At 42.1% G+C, this 22781-nt stretch overlaps 2 protein-coding genes across 9 annotated transcripts in view; one reads left to right on the forward strand and one right to left on the reverse strand.

Annotated features, from left to right (window-relative positions):
* Positions 1–22781, forward strand: part of CMSS1 (cms1 ribosomal small subunit homolog) — a 255582-nt gene that overhangs the window by 196045 nt on the left and 36756 nt on the right. The window contains exon 2 of one of the 6 annotated variants that reach the window (XM_075105417.1): positions 20195–20254. The exons of the other annotated variants lie outside the window; for them this stretch is intronic. Within the exon in view, the coding sequence (XP_074961518.1) occupies positions 20195–20254 (60 nt within the window). The remainder of the gene's footprint in view (positions 1–20194; positions 20255–22781) is intronic. 6 annotated transcript variants of the gene reach the window in all.
* The window catches only part of FILIP1L (filamin A interacting protein 1 like), a 217751-nt gene that overhangs the window by 194189 nt on the left and 781 nt on the right, over positions 1–22781 (reverse strand). The gene's annotated exons all lie outside the window — the stretch shown is intronic.

Consider the following 22781-nt stretch of genomic DNA (forward strand, 5'->3'; position numbering starts at 1 on the left):
CTTGTTCTTCAATAGTAGCATTCTTGGTTCAAAGCCACTATTGAAAGGTGGAGATAGCATGGAGAACCCATATGGTTCACCTGGAGATGACAGTGTTGTGGTGTGGGGAAGGCATTATAGGCAGCCTTGGGGGCATTTGGTAACTTTTTACATTCTGCTATAAGGATGAGGAGTTTTCTCCTTTGATGAGGATCAGATGGGATTTCAAACACCTCTGGCAGGTTACATATTAACATGTATTTTGGTCCTTGATCAATAGCACCTTGACACAGCTGAAGGGTAAGACATGCAGTACTTTGAAGACCATAATAGCTGAGTAAGCTGCAAGTGAAGAGGGCATTCAGCCACCACTTAAAATGATTGTTTATGTGCAAGATCTGCCTTGCTTTTTCTGATAGGTAACTCAAAAATCTTTCTCATGTGCCGATTTCATTGTTCTCTATTTATTACATATCTTAACTATGTTTTAAAAGAATTGGGGCCGATGCAACAACATATCTGAGCATCTTTGATGCCACTTAGGAAACTTTAGGCTTGAGGTCATTTGAGAAATGTTGCGTTGGGGACTAAGGTCTTAAATATTATCAGAGCTGGAGTTTCATTTGAGATTTCAAGAGTACTGTGGTAGCAATTCCCTAGAGTTGAGTAAATAACGTTTATGTTATCTGCTTTATAAACTCAGGATTAAATATAGTGACTTTTTGGAACGAGTATATTGGGAGTGAGATGGGGGAAGAACCTGGGATGAAGGTTAAGGTTTTGCAGAATATTGATTCAACATAATACTGAAAAATAGGTTGCTTAAATTACATTGTCACTTGGAGAATGTGTTCTGACTCTATTTGCAATTAAAAATAGCAACAGTAATAAAAAAACCCCACTGTCTAATTTTTCTAGCTAATCACCATGTTTGTGCTCCCTTATTTTTTCTCTTGAATACTTTTGTTATTGTTATTGGCAACTTTCACGTATCAGTTGGAAGGAAATAACTGACTTTGTTTTAGAAGTGACACTGTGCGATGTCTTGTCTTAAGATAACAGAGTTCTTCAGTGCTGGTAGAACTATTAGTTTGCTGGCACTCCCATCAAAACCATTCATCCCTCCAAAAGGTTTGCTCTTAAATGGGGTGGTTAAAAGACATGCTTCTAATCTAGATGAGGAAAATAGGAGCCTTGCTCTGAACAAATGTCATCCACAGCTCCCTCTGTCCAGCCACCTGTAAATTCCATGGGTACCTCTCAAAGTGCCTGACTGTTCTGGGCAGGGAGGTTGAATTAATTGTTTTCCTGTGCCCTGTTGCCTGCACACAGGTTTTCTGTGCCATGCTGCCTCAGGGCATCACCTGCTCTGGACCTGAGGCCTTCTTTCATTCCCCTCACCCACTGAACATGTGAGAAATTTTATGCTATTAGGTTTTGATCAGGCAAGAACACAGCAGTTCTGACCAGAGCTAGTGTTATCAGTCTACAATATCAATGCCTAATGCTTTAAGTGCGTGCTTTGTGGTGTGTTACTGAAGTTCTGATTTGTTGGACTATCCATTTCTACTGTCATATTTTGAAAGCAAAGAAGATGCAGAGGGAATCAGAAGACATAGGGAAAAAATGCATTCTTTTTGGAGGAAAAAATATTGGAAGGGTTGTTGGCTTTTTCCTTTTTTCTTCTTTTTTTTTTACTTTATTTGAACTGATTTTTATACTTGTGAAGTTCTACCTTGTTGCAAAAAAGAAAACCCAGGGAGCTTGAGCACAACAGTTAATTAAACAAACAAACAAACAAACAAAAAATAAACCAAAACCAAACACACACACATGCAAAAAAAAAAAAAAAAAAAAAAGAAAAAAGCCCAAACCAGAAAGTCTAATGCGCCATGAAAAAAACACTTCAGGGTACAAAAAATATCTAACTTGACATTCCCTCATAGTATTCAGCATAGTCCAGTCTGCTGGTGGAATGTTTTCATCATCCATGTGTTGCTATCGCTTCAGCTTGTTAATGTCTGTTGCACAGTGGGATAAGGTGGAGGTGGCGATGGTGTGTTTGGAATGACTGTGGTAATGAAAAACATGTCCTGAACACTTCTTTTAAAGTGTCACTGTTGTGTTGTGTTTGGCTGCTGGCAAGTTTGCTCATCAGAGTCAGGTAACGTGTAAATGACATCAACTCCTTCGGCGTTTTCCCCTGAAGGGAACGGCCAAGCCTTTCAGGCAGTCCCAGCTGCGACACTCCTGGCTGCACGTTAGCTCTGGTAAGGCACCATTCGGAGGAGGTTAGTGGATTTCAGTCAGGATTATGGTATAATTTAGGGTGGAATGATAATCTTCTTTGCTCCAAAAAGTGCAAGTGCAATTGAGTCGGCTTGTTAAGCCAAAATCCATTGCTGTCTGTGCTGATTCACAGTGGGAGCTGACATGAAATAGCAAGGAGGGATTAGCGTGCACAGCATGCTGTTAAAGGCTGTGGTTAAGTGCTTGTGCCACTTGGTCAGACCACGACGTGAAACTGCGGTGAGTGTTGAGTTGCTAATGTCTCCTCAGGTTACTCGACTTGGGTTTGCATACAAGCAGAGCAAGGTGGCTGATTGGCAGGCTTGTTGCATAGTCAGGGATTATAGAGCATTGCTGAAGTATAGGCCTGAAATATCACCCCTTCCAGTGCCTCGCTAACAGGAGCAGCTACACGGGGCCTTACTGAGAAGGAAGAACCAGTCTGGATTTAAATTGATGTTTTAACAATATTTTGCTACTTCTTTCTTCCACATAGATTCCCATGTTCTGATGAACTAACCTGGCTCTCCGGGCAAAAAGAAGTTTGTGTTTTGTTGAGCTTCCCACTTAGGAATCTCACATTGCTATGCAGGAGTGCATGAACGAAGGAGGATTTTTCAGGGGGAAAAAAAAAAAAGTTGCATCCCATGCATTTCTCTATGCCATACCCCAGTCTTTTCAAGTTCTCAGTATTACTTGGGAGAAGGATTCTCCTCTCCTCTTGCCTCATACGGCTGTCTTTCTGGCCCATTTGTTCTCATATCAGGGATCTGGCTTGCTCGGGAGTCCCCTGTAGCCCACACTCACCGCCAGTATTGTGATCCAGCCCTGGCAGAAGAGCTTCACTGGAACAGTTTGCCCATTATGTGCCATGCAAGAGGCACACAGTGCTTATTTTGGGGGCAGCAAGCATGCCTGAAACCTGGCACAACAGGGAATGCATGTTCATCCCAAACTCCTAAAATGAGAAGTGGCTATCAACTGGGGGAGTGTTACGACAAGTGAAAACCAGGGCAAAAAGATTAAACTGAGGTCTTTGCCTGATTGTCTATTACAATGTTCACAGAGGTGTAGGATCTGTTGTATTTTGGTCCTTTAGACTTCAGACACCAGGACTTTGTCTTTGTTGCAGGGTAGCCACAAATGACTTCAAGCAATTCAGACTGTGCTTAGGTAACCAGATCAAAACATTGTGGGAGATTAGGGTGTGAAGAATCCGCTCCTTAAGCTTTTTCTTATGCTGGCATTCTTATGCATTTGTGTTAGTGTATTATCAAGTATCTGAACTCCCTCTCCCTGTTGCTGGCTCTCAAATACGTTGTTATTGCCAATTCACTGACCTCTCCTATGCTGATTGCGCAAGACCAGGTTGAAGGTCTGTCGTGTCATCACCTGGGAAACTAGAAAATAAATTTAACAAATCCCATTAAAGTATTTATAGATAGATACTGAGTCATGGAGGTCTGGAGTAGATTTATATTTGGTGCAAACAGAGTTTTTTTAAAATAAGTGATGTAAGAATTATATCCATGTTGTTAATTTCTACTTGTGAAAAATAGCATTGCAAGTTTCACGGGGGGGAGAAAGGAAGCTATCTGTGGGGTGGGGAGAGTGTGGTGGTATTAGGTACTAAGACATGAAGCAGGTGAGGTGGACGGAGTTGTAGTAGTTCACAGCTCTCCTGCTATACTGTCTGTTCAGTTTCTGGGAGGGTGAAGGTTCAAGAGAAAGCATGGCAAAGCTCAGTTCTCACTAACCAGTGAGATCCTCTTAACAGTGCAGTCATCTGTCTGTGAGTCTCCTGTCCTCTGTAGTGTGCTGCCTGTATCCCAAGGGCTGTCTACATTGTCAAAAACATGGTTCTCGGAGGAGCTCTGCTGTGGCTGGCAATGTGGTATGTGCCTGGCCGGGTCTGAACTCCTCGAGGGACAGAAGAGTTTGCATGCTGTGCTCTGTCACAACTCTTTTCGCCTGGAAGTTCATGTGTCCTTTTGTACTGAGGCTACATCCTCATATAGTAAACTGCTGGTGGGAAACAGTCTCCCCTTGCATTATTATGCCAGTGGGGAAGTTTTCTATCGCATGATAAGGTTTGTTCAAGCACTGTTTTCCTGCTGTAGTTTTTGCCGGCTGAAAAGGTCACTGGCTGCTTCCCGCAAGTGCCTGCAGATCTGCCAGGTGAGTTGCTTGTGTGTGCTCTGTGACTGCCATGGATCGTCATGAGCAAGGTTAGTGGTAAACAGCATGAGTAACGCATCGTTGCCAGGTTGGTTTGTTGGGGCTGAACTGGGCGTGGGCAACTAAGGGGCAGGACTTGAATAACGATAACAGGGGTCAGACTTCCTCTTTCGCCCCTTACTTAAGCAGCCACGGCCAGTGCTGGGTGGGGGGGTGGGTGTGATCAAGATATTAATAATAGAGATCTCTGCTCTGATATACAGACCTTGGGAAAATAAACTCAGCTATCCCAAAACATGAATGTTGGCTCTACCCCATGCCCATTTCAGAATGGATGCTCTTCTGTATTTGAAAGTATGTGCATGCAAAATGTTTGAAAAGTCAGGCTTAGAAACAAACAGGATCCCTTGCCACACCCTGCCACTAGCCTTTTTTCCTTCTTAATTTGGAAAATACAAAATCTGCTGTTAAAAAGATCCTTTCTGTGCTACCAAATGTGCGTGTCACCCATCAGTTTGCTTCCTCCTGTTCCACCACTGGCTAAGATTTCTTAGAAGAAAGAATGGAATAAATCATTCAAATGACAATGCCTTACAGTGCCTCTCTAGCCAGATGAGTAGTTCTCTGAGCACTGGGGATGAACGTGCCTACTTTCCTATGCATTTGTGTCCAGCGGTTGACAGTGAGTCTCAGCTGAAACTTTTCCCATGGTTGAGGAATCTGCTGGGATTCTCCCCTCTCCCTGGGATCATGCGTGCCAGCCTCTCCTTCCGTGAGGATAATTATAGAATTGCCTCCCTGCCTGTTTTCACAAAACTTGTAAGAACTTGCAAGAATTTGCTTTCTCTGGCCCTTTGTCAAACCTTGGTGTAATGACTGTGGGCCGAGACAAAAACTCTGGGATCAGCACACAGACATAGACATATACACACCGGTACTATGATCATATATAAGCCCAATTTCCCTACGAAGGAAAGTAAAGGGGATGGGCAGTGGCAACCACATTGTGGGCTCTTTGTGGGACAAGGAGTCACTAACACTGTCCTGACAAACAAGGGTCTTGCATGGGCAAGGCAGGGAGCAGCTTGTCTTTCCCTGCCTGTTTGAGCTTCCCTGCCTGTGTGCCACTAACGCTATAGGGGATGGCTTTCATTTTCTTTTTTTGTGAGTCTAACTTGTCGCTCAAACTTATCCTTGTGGAGTTAAGTGCAGTGGGCACTTAGGCCACCTTACAAGTACTAATGAGAGGCTGGGGCAGGGATTTGTCCTATTTAACCACAACGAGTTTCAGAAATAAGAGAAATATGGTAATATTTCTAGTAACCGTAAGAGAAATATGGTAACTGCAAGCATAAAGGCTTGGGATTTTAATTGAACCAAGGCTATTCAAAGGTATGGTTCCCACTCTGGTGGTAATTCACACAGTGAAAATAACGAGCAGTTACATGTAACACTTCCCAAGTGTGGGAAAAGCATAGTTCAGTCTTGCATAATCAGCATGTGGAAAATACATAGATGTAGAGACACGTACAATAAATAAGCAGAAAAACCACACGTGGGCATATTGAAGTTTTACCACGTCAGTGAGATTTGCGTACTGTTCCTGGCTTTGCCATTAACTTGGTGTGTGATTTGAGGAAGATCATCTTACTGTTCTGTGCTCTGGCTTATGTGTTTGCATTAGACATTATGGCTGCCCTCTGAAATCTCACTCTGCTTGTACAGAAGGTTTTTTTTCTCATAAGCTTTGTAGTATTTTTTCATTATAACTACAGGAGGTGCTAGGAAAAGGGCTGCAATTTGTTGTTTTAAGCCATCGCTTGAGCATCCTGAGTTTTATGAAATTCTCAATCTCAGCCTTAAACCCAAAATGAAGTTCTAAGGGTTTAATTGTTAACATTTTAATTCATGGTATAGATGAGTTGGACACCTTTTCAGCTATAGAGGTAAACCTGAGAAAGGAGGAGAAGAGTCAAGAGTGGAAGTGCAATGGTGTTTCCCATAAACAAATTGACTTCCAGTGTAATGGCCGATGTCATGCTGTTAGACCCTGAGATGCCGCTCCCTGAAACAGAGCTCAAGCTCACAGTAGGGCCTTAGGTGGCATTCACCTTGAGCATGGAGTCTGCTCTCATGGACGATATTCAGGTGTACAGCAGTTCTAGGAAGAGAGGGTGTGGTGATAAATTACTCTGCTATTTACTGATAGACTTTTGTGTATATGGACTTTAAAGGGGCCCAGTATCGTTATGTTAGCAACTGCTTTAGCTGAGAGCAAGTAACAGTGTCCTTTCCCACATCTTCAACTGCTCAAACGTTCTTGTGAGAAATTCCACTTCTGAGGCTAAAATTTCCCTACATGTACCAGCATTTATTTATTTTTGGCTGTTCTGAGAATAGAAGGTTTCAGCCACACTTCAATAATGAGAGAAGAATGAAATGAGATTTTCTTTGTCCCCAAAAATGTTGGGTTTAAACATCTTTTTAGCTGAGTGCACGAAATTGGAAAATCGGGATGTGTCAGTGGTGCTCCAGAATTCTCCAGGGAGCTTTGGGCTTCACTTCATGGTTTCATGCAGTTTTTTGTGGCTGATACGGAGCCTGCGAAGCAGACTTTTCCAGTTCATTTTTTTCTGAAGCACACGACTGAGGAAAGATTTACTACAGAAGCATCTGCAACTAATTTAGCAGAGTAGCCCAATGAAGTATATTGCTGCAAATTGCTTCAGAGACCTGACATGGTTGGTGGCAAGATCGGGGAAGAAGGTCTTCTGCATGGATGTCAAAACCAGAAGGTACATCAGCCTCTTGTGCTCATGCTGAACTGAAGCAGAGGCAGCACTTTTCTAAAGAGTTGTCCTGCAGTCTGGAATGGGAGATAATTTCTCAGTGGGTTGGATATTAGGAAAAGGTTCTTCCCCCAGAGGCTGGTGGAGCACTGGAACAGGCCCCCCAGGGAGGCAGTCATGGTACCAAGCCTGACGCTATTCAAGAAGCACTTGGACAACACCCTCAGAGATATGGTGTAGATTTTGGGGTTGTCCTGTGCAGGGACAGGAGTTGGACTTGGTGATCCTTGTGGGTCCCTTCCAACTCAGGACATTCTATGATTCTATGAACAGTGAGGCGGTGTTTCTCCTTCCCCTTTTCCTTGACCCCAGGAAGTTCTTTGATCAAGGAAAGTTAATTAGTGGAGCGGAGTATTTGTCAACCACACTTAACGCTGGGGTGACAGCTGAGCCCTCAGCACTTTACTCAGGCACCTCAGGGACCAAGCAGGCAATTAAAAAGTTAAAAAAGGTTGTCTAGTAAAAGTCTTATCCAAACTAGTGAGAAGAGAGTGCAGAGAGTAGCTGATGTCTGAGGAGAAGTGCGAGGGTTGTTTTTGGTTTGATTTCATTCTTAAGCTCTTTCCAAGACAAGACCTGGCCACCGTTGCTGCTCTGACCTTTCTTCTTATCTCATTCCTTCCCTTCTGCTGGCTCATGTTTGAGTGGTGGGATGTGACCCCTCTTGCATGAGGGATGAGACCCCTGTCTCATTTCACAGTTCTCAGTTCCTCATATGTATCTATCTTTCCTTCCTTAATTTTTGTCATGTTGTTTAAAAAAAAAAAAACAACCCAAAATTTTTTGATGGCACCACATGGGCAGAAAGATGTCTGGAAGATCACATCACTCAGTCTACACAATGCCTGGATTTAAGCCATTCTTTGAGTTTGTTGCTTACATGACCTCTAAATATTTATTTTTTTGAAATGGGTTTACAAATTGCTGTGATTGATTAAAAGACTCCTGAAAGATGTGTATTCTTCTAAACACATGCTGAATGGTGGTTGGTTTTAACAAAACAAAACAACAAAAGGCAAACAACTTGTTTAATTTTACATGAAGTAACAGATCTGTACAAAACTAAATGTTAGTTTATTGTTTAAATCTTGTGACCAGTGTCTGAACAGCCAATACATATTCAGGATGACAATAACCTTGGCAGCAACTCTGAACTGTTATCAATATTTCTAACATGAGAGATGTGACTGTAATTTTCTTTCAACAGCCAGGTTTTGGGGGTTTTGTTTTGTGTTTTAGTGTACTCCCCTTGTGCTTTTGCTTGGACAAATACTGTGTCTAATGTAATTAAAATCAAACTCTGTCTATTAGTGTGTATTTAAATTACTTTCTGTCCTGTATAAATGGGCAGATCTTGGCTCCAACTCTACGTTAGTATGCAAGACATTGGACTAGTGGTTAACTGAAAATCACATAATGGAGGAAACAATGTCATTGCCTTGTAAATGTATCTTAATAGAAATGCACAGATGACTCTAAGGGTAGAATCCAGATATGAGTGTGGGGAAGCTTGTAGGCTATAGCTAATTTGATGAGATATCCAAGCTTATCTACTCTATCTTTGCTACAATGCTAAACTGGGTTGCTTCAGATCTAGTCAAACACCATCCTACATACTTGCCAGGTAAATACATATTAATAGGTTTGCCTTGTGGAATTTGAGCATGGATGTGTAATATGTTTCAGCCTTCTGCTTGGAAATCTTTATATTTCAAGTACTTTATACAGAGGATTAAGCCTGGGACTTAATGCTGCAAAACTCTCAGTGTACTCCAAGAGGCATAAAGAGCCCTGTCAAATAGTTCTGAGGCAATCATACGTTTAGGACTGTTTTTATTTGCCATGCCTGAAGTTATGTGGTAAATATGGCAATGTAAAAAGCACAATACCTGAGGAGGTAAATGGCTTAATCTACTAATTTTACTTTCTAAACAGTACCTGAGAGAACAGATGGCTTGCTTTGCCAAAAACAAGCTTTAGAAAATAAAAGTAATGATGTCATCTTGTTTTGATGATGTAAATGGGTGAGGGTAATACTATTCAGCCATAGGGTTTCATTATAATTACCAATTAAAAAAAAAAATATGTTGGGAGCACATTATTACACTAACAAGCTCCAAATTCAGCTTCCATCAGTGAGACCAACTGTGTAAAATGAGCTGGATCTTTGAAGTTAATATTCGCATACCACACTGCCTCCCCACACAAAGGCAATAACATCTGTATTATGGGGCATTTCTACTGCTTTAATCACCACCTGCTGCACTCTCACCGGTAGTCAGTCATTAATTGTAGAGATTATGACACAAATCTGGATTTATTAGTTCTGTAAAGCTGTGGGAATAGTGAGTAGAATTAGTGTATTTCCCATAATAACAAATAATGTGGTTTTATTAGACCCAAACATGGTGTGTCGATTTCTACAGTAAAAATGACTGCATGTAAGCCATTCAGGTCACTTGAATGATCTTTCATAGCTTGGCTGTAACATTTCAAATTGTAGAACATTTTCCTACTTGCTAGCAATGTCTTGGTCCCTGATTTAGGAGATCAAAAACTGTTTGGAAATCTTATTAGCCCAGTCTGAAAGACTTATATTTGAAAATAGCGCTTCCTGACATGTAATGTTGCCACAGTAGTGACCCCTAGTTTTCTTGAGAGGATGGGATATGCAAGATATGTGTGTCTTGATGTGACTGTTCATAAACCAACTCACTGCTGGACTGCATCCTGGAATGCAAAACTGGTCCAAGAAATAAGTTTCTGGTGCAAAATTAGCTACAGTGCTTAGTGTTCTTTGGGTTTGAAAGACTTAATCTACCTGTGGAGCCATGTATTTGTATTGCACCAGTCTATGCCATGTCTGCAAAACCATTAAAACATTTTTGAGATTGATAGAGGCTTTGAAAGGTGTATGAGTCAGTAAAGATCTATTTCTTCCTGGTTGTTGTGTAATTTGCCATCCAGTTGATTGTGACCACTTTTAAGAAGGGCTGATGAATATGAATCTTATCCAGTACCCCTTTATGGACAACTTCTTAAGTTCAAGGTTAAAAGTTCTTCCTCTGCTTGGTTGCTTTTCAGTAGAAATAAACTTCATTTACAACACTAGCACCTGTATGGTATTTATTGGTTGTAATGCTCTAAGCCCGATGAAGAAAAAGGACCACAGAGATCGTCGAGCCTTAGAACCAAGCCTGTGAAGGACTTCTAAGAGGTCAAGGCTAAGAAATTGTTGACTACAGTAATTTTCTTTACAGTGTCCATTCCTGTGCTTCGTGAGGTGTGCTGCCATATTTTCCAGTGGCTGCATAATCTGGGCATGTCCTTCTGTAGGTCTCATAAAGACAGTCTTGCAGTAACCCATCCCAAAAAAGCCCAAATGGACGGGCTACCGGGGCCAGGTCCTTGTCTGAGAGGAAGTGGCACAGTTACCTTGGAAGCAGAAGATATAGAAAGGAGTCTGTTGCACCTGGGCATGCAGCAAGATGGAGTGGGGTATGAATCCCAGGCAGTTGCCGTGATAGTGCATAGGGAAAAGAAGAGGGGAACGATTCAGAATCCTGCAAAGTTTTAAGAAATATTTCATTTTGATACAAGCGCACATTCTCTCCATTTACTCAGGCTGAGCTAGAGACAGCTGGTATTCTTCCAGACACTGAGGAAGCTGGGCGTCAGTACTGTCTACTTCAGATAAGATTAATTATGTATAGCTTAATGGGGAATGGAGCCTAATCTGTTGGGATGCCATGGCAAGCACTCCTAGTGAGGAGGAGCAGCTGCCTATTGGGCCTCCTGAGAGGAATGAGATGAACCATCTGAGACAGATTCAGATTGACTCCTGTTTGGTTCTGCAGGCAAGTTGCTCGCACCTCGTAGTCAACTATGTTGAAAGCAGACAGATCTATGGGCTTCTGATCATGTCCAACTCTTAGCTCTGTACACTTCAAAACTCTCTTTGAAAAATGACGCCATAATTCAACACAGCAATACAGCAGAAGGAATTTTGTTTCCTACTTGTATAGCAGGGTACAAGGGTACTGTGAGCTTTCTCCTGAAGTACACGCTCACAGAAGTCTTGACTGATGAACCAGAACAGTGGCTGGGTTTTGATTGAAAATCCTCCACAGTCACTTAGGCTTCCTGTTTTGAATTTGTAGGTTAGAAAGAGAATTGATCTCTTGAATGCTTTCTGTGTTGAGCACAGGTTGGAGACTTGACCTGCCTCTCTTGCACCCTATGTATTACTGTCCTACCAAGGCTGGTCTGTGCAAGGAAGACATGATCTTCATCTTCCTCAAAGGGTGGAGGTAAAAATGATTCTCCTCCACAAAACTTCTGCCATCTTAAGTGGTGTTAAAATAGGCTAGAAACTGTCTGAGCCTATCAAAAAATGACTTGCTTTGTCTGAGATGTGTTCTGTCCCCCAGTGCCCTGTATTTTTTTTTCTGTATTTTCCTTGCTCTTAAAAGCAATCAGAATGGTTGAATGGACTTTTCCAGTGACCCTGTGGGAGGCAGCTGCTGTGTGTGTAGGCAGCTTGAAGACTTGTGCATGTAGTTTCCCTGCAAGGTTTACTTGGTAGGCATGCTTGTGATTTGGTTGTTTCAAACGTACAGTCTCCACTCCCAACATGTGCATGAGCAATTTAAGGAGAAGGAGATGTGCAGATTCTTTAGTTTAAAAAAAAACCAAACAAAACAACAACCAAACCCATGCTTCTACTAAGGAACCATTTTATCTGTCCCATTCCTCTTAGGGACATGAGTTCTCATGATCGTAGAATCAATTAGGTTGGAAAAGACCTTAAAGATCTTAAAAGATCATTGAGTCCAACCACTAAGCTGACACTGCCAAGTCCGCCACTAAATAGACGACAGATACAGTTTGGAGTCATGAGCATCATCGTTACTGTTGCAATGTTCATAAAGCAGTGGTGCTCTTACTGGTGCAAGTGTAAATACAACAATTCTCTGCCTAGAAGCACTCTCCCTCCCCGTTTTCAGAAATAATGCTGCCTCCTTCCCTGCGTTCAGCGACTTGGAGCTAGTAGCTACAGGTGGGCAATCTTTAATGCAACTATGGGTTTACCTGCTCCACTTTTTTTTTAGGACAGACCTCCTGCCAAGGTATGTTTCCTGGGGCTCTAAGGTTAAAGGGAGCTGAGAAAACCTGACTTCTGTCAAGATTACCTAGGCCAGAGGGTGGCATGCTTCAGCTTCCCACCCTCCTTTAATTTATCTTCACTGTCATAATGACTGCCATGTGGAAGAATCCTGGGACATTACTGGCTTTTGATATTGTAGAGGAGCTTGGTTAGTAGCCAGAATATTGTTCAGAGCCATGGAGTGATTAGCTCAAGCACTTCTGGGCTCCCTTCAGAGATCCTGACTAGGATCTGCCCAAGCTTGCAGTTTTGAAGCAGCTTCTAGGGTCAGCCCCAGGTAAAGCACACCTTTGCTCATCCTTGGATGCAGTTAAAAGACAACGCATGAGTGAAGAATAGAAAATTAGGAGGGGAATTCTAGATCACTGGAGGCTGCAGCGTGTGAGTGCTGGTGCTTTCACACACTCCTAATGGGGGATTCCCACTCCTGGTGGTTAACCTACGGCAGGGAGAGCAATAGCAGCTGTTCTGTTCCTTCTGGTTTGAAGACTGTGTAAGTGGTGGTGTACCAAGCAGATGTTAAATACATCACCTGAGTTCTTCTGAAACCTGAACTGAGTACTCAGTTGATTGCTCAGTGTGGGGGGAAAAAAAAAAAAGAGGAATTAAAAAAGTGCTTCAGGCTTGCAAATTGGTGCAGAGACTGCATCTCCAAATCAAAAAGTCAGGTTTTGTGCCTTGGTATGTGGCAATAATTTGATGTTCCTTCCTCTTTGAGTTTTTCAGTGCAAACTCTCTAAGCGTTGGTTTCACAAAGAATTGCCACTAGACACTAACGACTGGTTTCCAGCCTGGAATAATTTTATATGCTCCTGAGAAATGCCGTTGCCTTTACCCAATTCTGTGATTATTTGCTGTAGTAAATTATTCCTGTAATATTTGTGGTAATGACAACAGTAAAACAGAACATCTATAGTACTGTTACGTTAGTAGAAACTAAAGGAAAGTAGTGACTGCTGAACTAGATGTCTTACCAGAGGTCTGAGCTTAGGTCTGTACTTTTCCCATTGACAAAGAAAATCCATTCTCTTAAATCATGTTTGCTTCGTTGCTCCTATACAGAAGTTAACTACCCTTTTTAATCCTACACAGAATAGTTGCACCCTGGAAAACTAATGTAATTGGTATTTTATTTTATTTTGGATTGGGTTTTGGTGCCTTTATGGATACGCTGGTGTAAGGGACCATGTGAAGTTACTTACTCTTTTTTGCCCCCAGCCTTTCCTTATGGAGGGGAAAAGTCGTAATTATGGTGCCTATCTTCTCAAAAGATTTAGGTAACGAAGGTGGACAGCTAGCAGAGGTGGGCTGCGTTTGGTCTAATGGTCTAGCAATGAGGGGCTCGGTACACCTTGGTAGGGGTATGTTGTTACAACTGTATGACAGACAGTGCCTTGAGACAGCAGGAGTCACCCCCTCTACCGTGTCCCCACGCAGGGACCAAGGAACAGCTCCATGACCTACTGGACACCAAGCAGGTGGTGTAGGGGCTCATTCCATTGAGAAGGGGAGAGGGTGAGGTTTTTGTAGAAAACGAAGCATTTTCTACATGATCAACATGGAGAAGTGTACTGGCTCGGAGTTAGAGCTCCACGTCTGTTGTCCTCATCCCCTTTCCTGCCACCACTGCCACTAGCTTCAGCAGCGTGCCCTGCCCTTCTCTTGGGTTTAGCCCTCTCTGCTTGATGGCTATCTTCAGGTTTTTGCCCTGGTCCTTTTGTAATGTCTGCATCTTTTTCTGGCTTTCTCATCCATCTTGGAAGATTTGGTACCAGCTGCTGCTGCTGCACAGGGGCACTGTACAGCCACCTCTGCAGGTCACATTTAACTGATGTTGGGGTCTGCAGGACCTCAGTAGAAACCGGAGAGTCCTGGGCAGCTTAACATTCTCTTTTCCATACAGTAGCAAAACACTGGTGAATTCAGTATGCAGAGAAGAACGCAAAGAAAAATTTATGTGCTTTGTGGATTTAAAGATATAAATTACATCATCTCTGCTGTGTCTTGTGATGTATTAGCTCAAAACTTGCTGATTTTGGGATCTGGTTCTTTGTTTGCTACATATTTCTTAGACTACGCAGTTTTGTCAGTCCTTAGGCATGCTCACTTGAGCCTGGATTATACAGATAATGTAGACACCGCACTGTGCGTTGAACCCTGAACATCCTGCTTTTCTCTTGTCATTGACAACTTATGTGTTTATCCTGTAGAGGGTAATATCTAATATTATTATGCTGGCTCACTGCTGCTGAGCTTCTTAACAGAATGCTACTGTGGATTGTCTTTATTATAATAGCAGCCTATTTTAAATTAAAATACTTTATTGATATGAAAAAATTTGTTTTGTAATTAGAAAATTCACTGTGCTTTTAATTAGTACAAGTACTGAAGAGGTATTTGGTTTCTGAGTTTATTTTTGGCATTCCACAGCCACATCATTTTAGTGATTTATAGTTGAAATATCTATTGAAAGCCTCTAATAATAAAAATAAAAAAGAAATTAGATTACCTCTGAGAACTTAAAAAGGTGTTGAAGAATTTATTAGAACAATGTTAAAATATGCCCTAAAACAAGTCATGTTAGTCTACAGGTTGAAATGGGATACCTGGGAATTCAGAGTGCTGTAGTACTCTGATTAATTAAAATGTAGTCAGCTGAAACCTCCACTATAACCAAAATTGTTCCCATGCGTTTTACCTTCATTATAGTCCTGGTGCAGCCTTCCAGTCCTGACCATTGCTGAGCTAAGTAATTGGTTCAGTTTAAAAAAAATAAACAAAAGGATAAAATTACCATGACAGTACATAAGATTTATTTTTTATTGCTATTTTGGGCTCTGTTTGATAGTATTAATTGTATATGGCCATTCTTTTTGCTGCCAAAGACAAACACTGAGAGACAATGTATCTCTGATTTGAGGGCTATGCTGTTTTCCATATTGTAAGACTTGGATTATTTTACAGTTGTTGTTTTCTGTAACTTTGGCTAAGATGCCAACCTTCCCTCTGCAGATGTGCTGCCTATCTCATCCCTGTTGTGCTGCGGCTAGTGTTCCGCTACAGTGGGGTTTCCTTATCAGCAATTCTGCTCTAAATCAAGGGGGAGAAGGCTATGGGTCCCAACAGGGTCTCAAATGAATTCACAGCGTGTGAATTCATACAGGATACCAGAGGACATCTGCCTTATGAGGCTGTCTCCAGAGTTAAGACTTCAGGGCCTAGATAAAGCACTGCTTCTGTCTCTCCCATACCATGTATCTATTCTGACCCCAGCTTTACACAGCCTGTCATCAGTTTGTCCTTGAGCTGGATGCGGTAGTGAAACCCTTTGGATAGGGCTAACCCTTATCATTCTCTTGTTTCATGTCAGGACACTCTCCCAGAAGCTGCTGAATAGCAAAGGCATGACAAAGAAGCCTTTGATTGTAGCTGTCGATTCTGAGACTGGAGAATTGTAGCTCCAGATCAAAAGGGATCCCACTGAGCTATGTCTCCCTGACAGACTGAGCCCCAGGTTTGTTTTTCATCTTAATGATCTGAATGCAACTGGTTTGGATTCTTGAAAATACTTTTAAAAACACTGATGCTTTTTCAAGGGTTAAAGGGACATAATTTCCTTTATGTCTGTATATAATAAACAACTATTATTTTATTCTACTGTAGCACTTTTTCAATAATCCCATAGAACTTCATGTACATAGTTTTTGGGTTCCAAAACACCCCATTAAGGTATATTTCTGCATCTCGTTTTTTGCAGTAAGACAAAGTGAGATGGAAGAAGTGCTACTGATTTGCTAAAGGCTAAGCAGTCCCTGTAGAAATGTGTACTCCCAAGCTCTTTAATATAACAAAGCACATACGTGCATCTGACTTCCATCCAAATAAATCCTCTAGGATTCCCTCCTCTGACCACGTGTAGTGGGTATGTACACAAAGCACAAAAAACCCATGGTGTATCAACTCATATCTGTAGAACATCCTCAACAATTGTAAAGTATGAAAGTGCTTGGTACATACCATAGCTTTGCACTTTTAATAATAAAAATGTCTTCAATGCTAACAGCTCTTTTTAAGTGACATGTCACAGGAAAGGACAGAGGACAACCTAGCCATGCCTTCTCCAGTGGTCAATCCATATCCTGCATTGCTTGATGAAACCTGGCATTTCTTCTTTTTGTTCCACTGTTGAGGAACAAACTAGATGGGGAACCCACCTTGCATATTTGTGATAGGGCAGAAGAAGAGTCTAAAATGGAGGACAATCTGTGTTCCAAAAGAGATTCATGAGATTCTTTGCCCACGTAAGGGGACAATTTCTAGGAAGGCTCAAGAAACCTATAATTAGACTACACATTGTCCACTTCAGACAGCTGGAGGTCAGATGAAAGTTAGTGCGAGGGGGTGCAAACACTCTTTTTTCCCCCTTCAAGAGTCTCAAGTTTCCTGCTGCAGAGGAGTTGAGAGGTCATACAGTTCAATCTCTTGGTGTCTACTTATCTATATCGAGAAACTCCATTGCAACCTGAGCTGTCTCGCCTTCCAAGCAGGCCGGTGCTAGTGGGTGGGCGACCGTACAGTGGGGAACATGCAGCCCATTGGCTTGGCTGCGTGAGACAAACTGCACAGCAACAGCATGTGCTCGAGCACATGAGTCCTAATGCATCATCTCAACCCTTCCTTTTTGTTGTGTACTGACAAGCTCGTCCTGTACCACCCTGCTCTTTATTTCCAAGTGGTATTTCCTTGTCTTCCCACTCTTTTAGGCAGGTATTGTGCGAGTGGACATAAAATGGTACGCATCAAGTTGTATTGGATGACATCTCTAACCATTATGTTAGCAGAATAAAACATAGTAACAGGAAGAACCGCTGCCACTCATTTTCTATTTAAATTGAATGTTCTTAAAGACAGACAAGACTTGAGGTAAAATGCCAGTTATTCACTATATTTTGCACATGATTTTTAAATTGTCTCTTTAGGGAGGATATCTAAAACATTTGCCATTCATCTGGGGATTTTTTTACATTCTTTTCATCCTTTGCCCTTGTATTCTTCTGCAATATTGTTAGTGATTAAGAAAATGTCATGAGTACTGTGCTAAATACAACCGTGTTGTAAATACTGATTTTTTTAGTGTTATTTGCGTGCTAGAGATTGGACGCTGTTCTCCTGTTCAGGTGAATGCCTGAGGAATAGATTGGTATACTAAAAAGCTGGTTATGAGTGAAAAATGGAAAAGTTGACCTCCAAGGACTTATTTTAACAGGACTGTGTTTCGTTCAAGTTTCATTTTATGTAAAATTGTAATTTACAGTTTTGCAGCTGTGCATATGCACTTTCACTCTCTGATGTTTGGGACAAAAGAATTCAGTGTTACTGGATTGCTTTTTGTGGAGTTTTAGCCCTAGTAGTGATCACTGAATTTGCTGCAACTGGAAGTATTTAGGCTTATGTAACAGAAGATATTTGTGTTAGAGTTTTGTACAATCCCAGTTTTAACTATTTCTCCCTACATGACTGTGCCACATTGTATAGGTGGGATTTTCAGTAGGAATTGTTTTAAAGTTAACCACCTTCATCTTCAAATGAAACATACTGATAAATGTAGTCTTCCATAGAATTCTTTTCCTCGGCAGATGTCACAGAGCAGCAGAAAGCCATGCATACACCATTCACAGAGAAACTGCTCCAGCGCTCCTGTGCTGGTGCTTTCCCAGGCTCCCAGCTCCTGCTGAGCTCCCCTGAGAGAGCAAAGGTCTTTCTGTGAGCATGCTGTGTACCTCCATTACTGCCATAAGAAACATGCGCCCCACTGGAGCACTCTGTTTTCAGCTTGCTTCTGTAGCTGTCGCTAATCTTGGAGTTGGGAACAGCTCTATGAAATCGAGAAAAAATTCTGTGCAGGTGGCCAGCTGTATGCCCTCAATTTTTAAATACTTTTGAAAGCATATTTTCAAGTATAGATAACCACAGCTGCTCTGGGTATATACTTGCTGTCTCATAACCCTGCACACTGTTTTATAACATTCCAGGTAAACTGCTTTCAGTTGTTTAATTTCATTCCCATAATAATTTTTAGGCAAAGCGGTCATAGTTGTTCTTCATTTCATCTAGCCAAACTGAAAGTCCATACTAAAATAAACGCATTTTTCAGTGGAGATGCTTCATCTTAGCCTAGAGTACTACTGTTCCTCCACTCCCTGCAACTTCATCATTTTCTGTATGCAACTGTGTACATATGCATGTACGTTTGAATGACTGCAAGAGAGAGATGCAGTTGTCACCAGTGGAAAGCAGGCTGCATCTACTGTGTCCTCAGTTGCACTGGTGGTCAATGTCTGAGGTCAGGTGGGGCCACTCCTTCTGCCTCCCCTTCACCTGCACTGAGAAGACCCAAAATTCCTGTTTTTATGTGGAGGCTGTGCACAGCAGACCTTATCTCCCACCAACGGGTTGTGTACCAATCCTGAATAATCACTGAAGTGTAAGGGCTGAGACCCATAAAACTGTACCTAGTGGGACCACAAAGATGTCTGGATGAGAAGTAAGGCACTGAGTGTAGCAGGCAGTGGTCTACCTGCAGTTTTCACCAGTTTGGAGGTGGCAATTGCAGCTGCAAAGCAGTGGGCTTCTGCAGGCCTGTGGAGTACCTAGATCTTCCAGTGGATTTTTTTTTTTCCCCCTGTGCCTTACTTTGCTTAGATTTGAGCATGAAGCTTTATTGTGCTTTGGGTAGACAAAAGTGAATTTGCCACAGTTAAAAGTAATATTTTCTAATGCAAAATGTGAAAACCAATATTGGATATCTTTCCGTTAGCCTCAACACTGTATCAGACTGAAACAAAACGCAGACTGCTGAGGCTGTTCCTTACCTCAGAGTAGACTGTTTTCTGCAGCAAGATATTGCTATACCTCTGGTGCACAGAGAACAAAATGCAGCAGAGGACCGTATGGAAAAGTTCTGTTCAGTTTTTTTTTCCTCCTGTTTTTGGGAGGTGGATTTGTGAAAGCAGGTCAGGCAAAGCCTGGGGCTGTGTGGCTTGTTACAAGTATGAATTTCGATTTCCTTCCCCATCCCTGTTACCAATAAGTCTCTGGGGAAAATATTCTTTAGCAGAATTACTACAATTATTTAATTAACTGTTTGCTTAACTATAGCTTTGTGATTTCTGTCCCTGTAAGTATCTCTCTCTCCTACACAGCATGTATTGGCACGTCATAGAATCATAGAACCATAGAATCATAAAGGTTGGAAAAGACCTCTAGGATCAAGTCCAACCATCAACCCAACACCACCATGCCTCCTAAACCATGCCCTGAAGTGCTACCTCTAGATGTTTTTTGAACACTTCCAGGAATGGTGACTCCACCATGTCTCTGGGCAGCCTGTTCCAGTGCCTGACCACTCTTTCAGTAAAGAAATTTTTCCTAATACCCAATCTAAACCTCCCCTGACGCAACTTGAGGCTGTTCCCTCTCATCTTATAATCCTCTTCCCTTCTGGGAAAGTATATTCAGGACTGATGGCAATAGTGACAAAAGGTTTTGAAAGATAATTTCTATGCAGGTGTTGAGATAGAGCTGCTTCTGCAGCTGTAGCAACTTGTTTTCATACCAGATATTGTGTTCCCTCCTCATGCAGGTGTACACACAGAGAACTGTACCCAGGTTCTCTCAGACTGACTCTCTAGGTGCCACATTTACCTTTCTCACACTCCTCCATCCCCTTTAGGGTGTCCCTGCCTGGATGTTGGCTGCAGCACCAGGAACGCAATGATGGTGGTGGGTGGAGGTGAGTCCTGGGTCCTGCTGGCTGACTGGACAGCCGAGTGCCAATGATGCTGTAGCATCTGACAAGGCCTCTTGCTAAATGTACTTGTTTCAGGATGAGTTGAGGTATGCTTTCACTCCCCTCAAAACCCCAGCTTGTTTCTGTCAGTTCAGTTTGAAAGGGAGGGAGGAAAATCCCAGCATCGTTTGTTGTTTGGTTGAACCAAGAGAAGGCCCTCAAGCAGAAACATGAATACAGCAAGCAGTAGTAGGGATCTGACTGCTGGTGGGACTTACTTATCCCCCTGGCACTGTTTGGATTTAGCCATCTGGCAGTGTCCCTGCTTACACCTGTCAGCTGAGGGTGATAGTGCCAAAGCGAGGAGTTTGTGAATGTCCCTTTGGAGCTTTGCCTGGCCAGCTGGCAGCGTATATCACCAGCCAAGCCTCCTCTTCCTCCTCCTTCACAACCTTGGGCATGTCAGTCAAGACATATAGCCATGCCCTCCCACCCTCAGTGAGGACAGTGGATTTCAGCCCATTCTAAGCCATCTGAATAGAAACAAAGGGTTTCAGTCTTTCTTTCCTGCACTAAAGGAGGAAAAAGATCTTTTACTCCTTTTTATTTCTCTTTTTATTTTCTTTAAAATTTTTTTTCCTTCCATGCTAGTCTCCACTAGGATGGACACCCATTGGTGGACACACCTCAGCAAGACAAAGCCAGCTCATTCTGGTGCTGGAATTTTATAATGGAGAGGATAGAATAGGAAGAGGAGGATCCTACCAAGCAGAATTGGCCCCAGCCAGAAAGAGATCAGAAGCAGTTTGTCTATGTCAGGACATAAGGCCTGTTCACTCAGATGTGCTTCTTTCTAACCTCTTCCAGTACTACCATGCTCATACTTATCATCAAAGTGATACTGCCATTTTCCATTGCTGTCATCCTCTCATCTGTATGTCAAGAAACCTCCCACCGGTTTGGGTGATGGAGACCTTTTTGGCTCACCTTCTGTGGGGAAGGTGTGATTGACCCTCCCTTCAAAACAGGCTAGTCCCTGGCTGCCACTGGGACACAGCTGTGCTCCCACCTCTCTACCAGGGGGGTCTCTGTGAATGCTGTGTTTGTAAGCAACAGTCACATCCATACTGCTTTTTTTAAAGCCACCCCCTTCACCCCTGATGTCTTTAATATTGATGGAGAAATAACATTTTCTGACATGCGAATGGAGAATAGGTGCCACAAAGCGTCACAAACTTGGTTAATTCGTTAAGCAATAACTTCAGGCAAAATCTGAACATTGAAAAATTTATACAGATGTATTTGTCCTCTTTTCTATCAGTGTTTAGAAAAGGTTGTTGCCAATCTTAGGCTGCACTAGATGTTTCTATACTGTGAAGCCTTTCTATACTGTGAAGCCTTTTACTTGCTGATGAACATGACAAATGCGTTTGCAGTACTTCGGTAACCTTCCCATAACAGCCTTTTCTTTGAGTTCTTGCAATATAAACCTTCTGGATCAACCTGAATTATTGTATGCCACACAGCCTGAGTTGGCTCCACGGCATGCTACCCTAGTTATCATTTGTTAAAGAGTCTTAGGACTGCTAGGAAGGTGTTTTGTGTGAAATGGATGGTGTTTATTACATCCTTCAAATAAACAACACTCAAGACTCCAAGCATAAATTACTAAGCAAAAATCAGAAGCAAATGATAATGAGATGATCTCATACAGAGTTGAGAGTAACCAAAATCAGAAGCTTCTTCAGCAGGTAATACTTTTGCCACCTTGTAATCTTTTACTTTTACAGCCTGATGCATGGCACTGTTCAACCAGCAGGTATGTTAAGAAAAGACAACCTGAAATAAGTGCAGGAATTCACCTAGTTGTCATGGCTTAGATGAACTCCCAGTGACTCAGTGACTTCTCTTGCCCTTTGCTTATTATTAATCCAGAACCCATCCGCTTTTTTTCAGATGTTTCTGCTAAGACTTTTATGTAGTGTTTATGTTACAAAGAACTTTCTGATGCTGTCACATCAGCGTTTGGACCTTTGGATCAGGTGGACCTTTCTACCCTATTTCTTCAGATTACCATTCCTGTGTGCTGGCTATGTTCATGTTGCATTAGAGAGCGCGCATATGTGCCAGTGCTAAATCCATGGCTCCAGAGTGTCTTTACATGATAACAATCTCCTGTTGGAGGCCACACCACCATATCATGATGTCCATGTGACCTAAAGTGTGTTAGGATCTCCTTACAGACAGGCATGCGATGCTGTACTCTGTCCAGGGTTTTTTTTCCCTTAAGAATCACAACAGTTTAATATGGTGCTGAGGAAAACTCTTCAGCCATATGTGTTTCTAAAAGGAGAAGCAATGTAGGACCAGTGTAAAGCGTACAGTGGAAGGGAGACCAAATTCAATATGATCTTTAATCCTGCCTTTACTCTGGTTGAAGCTGAGCAAATTCCTTGGAACTGAATAGATGAACACATGCTCAAATCCCTTTAAATTTATTTTTTTTATATCAGTGCTATTTGCAGCAAAC

Source organism: Phalacrocorax aristotelis, chromosome 1, assembly GCF_949628215.1.
Source record: "Phalacrocorax aristotelis chromosome 1, bGulAri2.1, whole genome shotgun sequence".
NCBI lineage: Eukaryota > Metazoa > Chordata > Aves > Suliformes > Phalacrocoracidae > Phalacrocorax > Phalacrocorax aristotelis.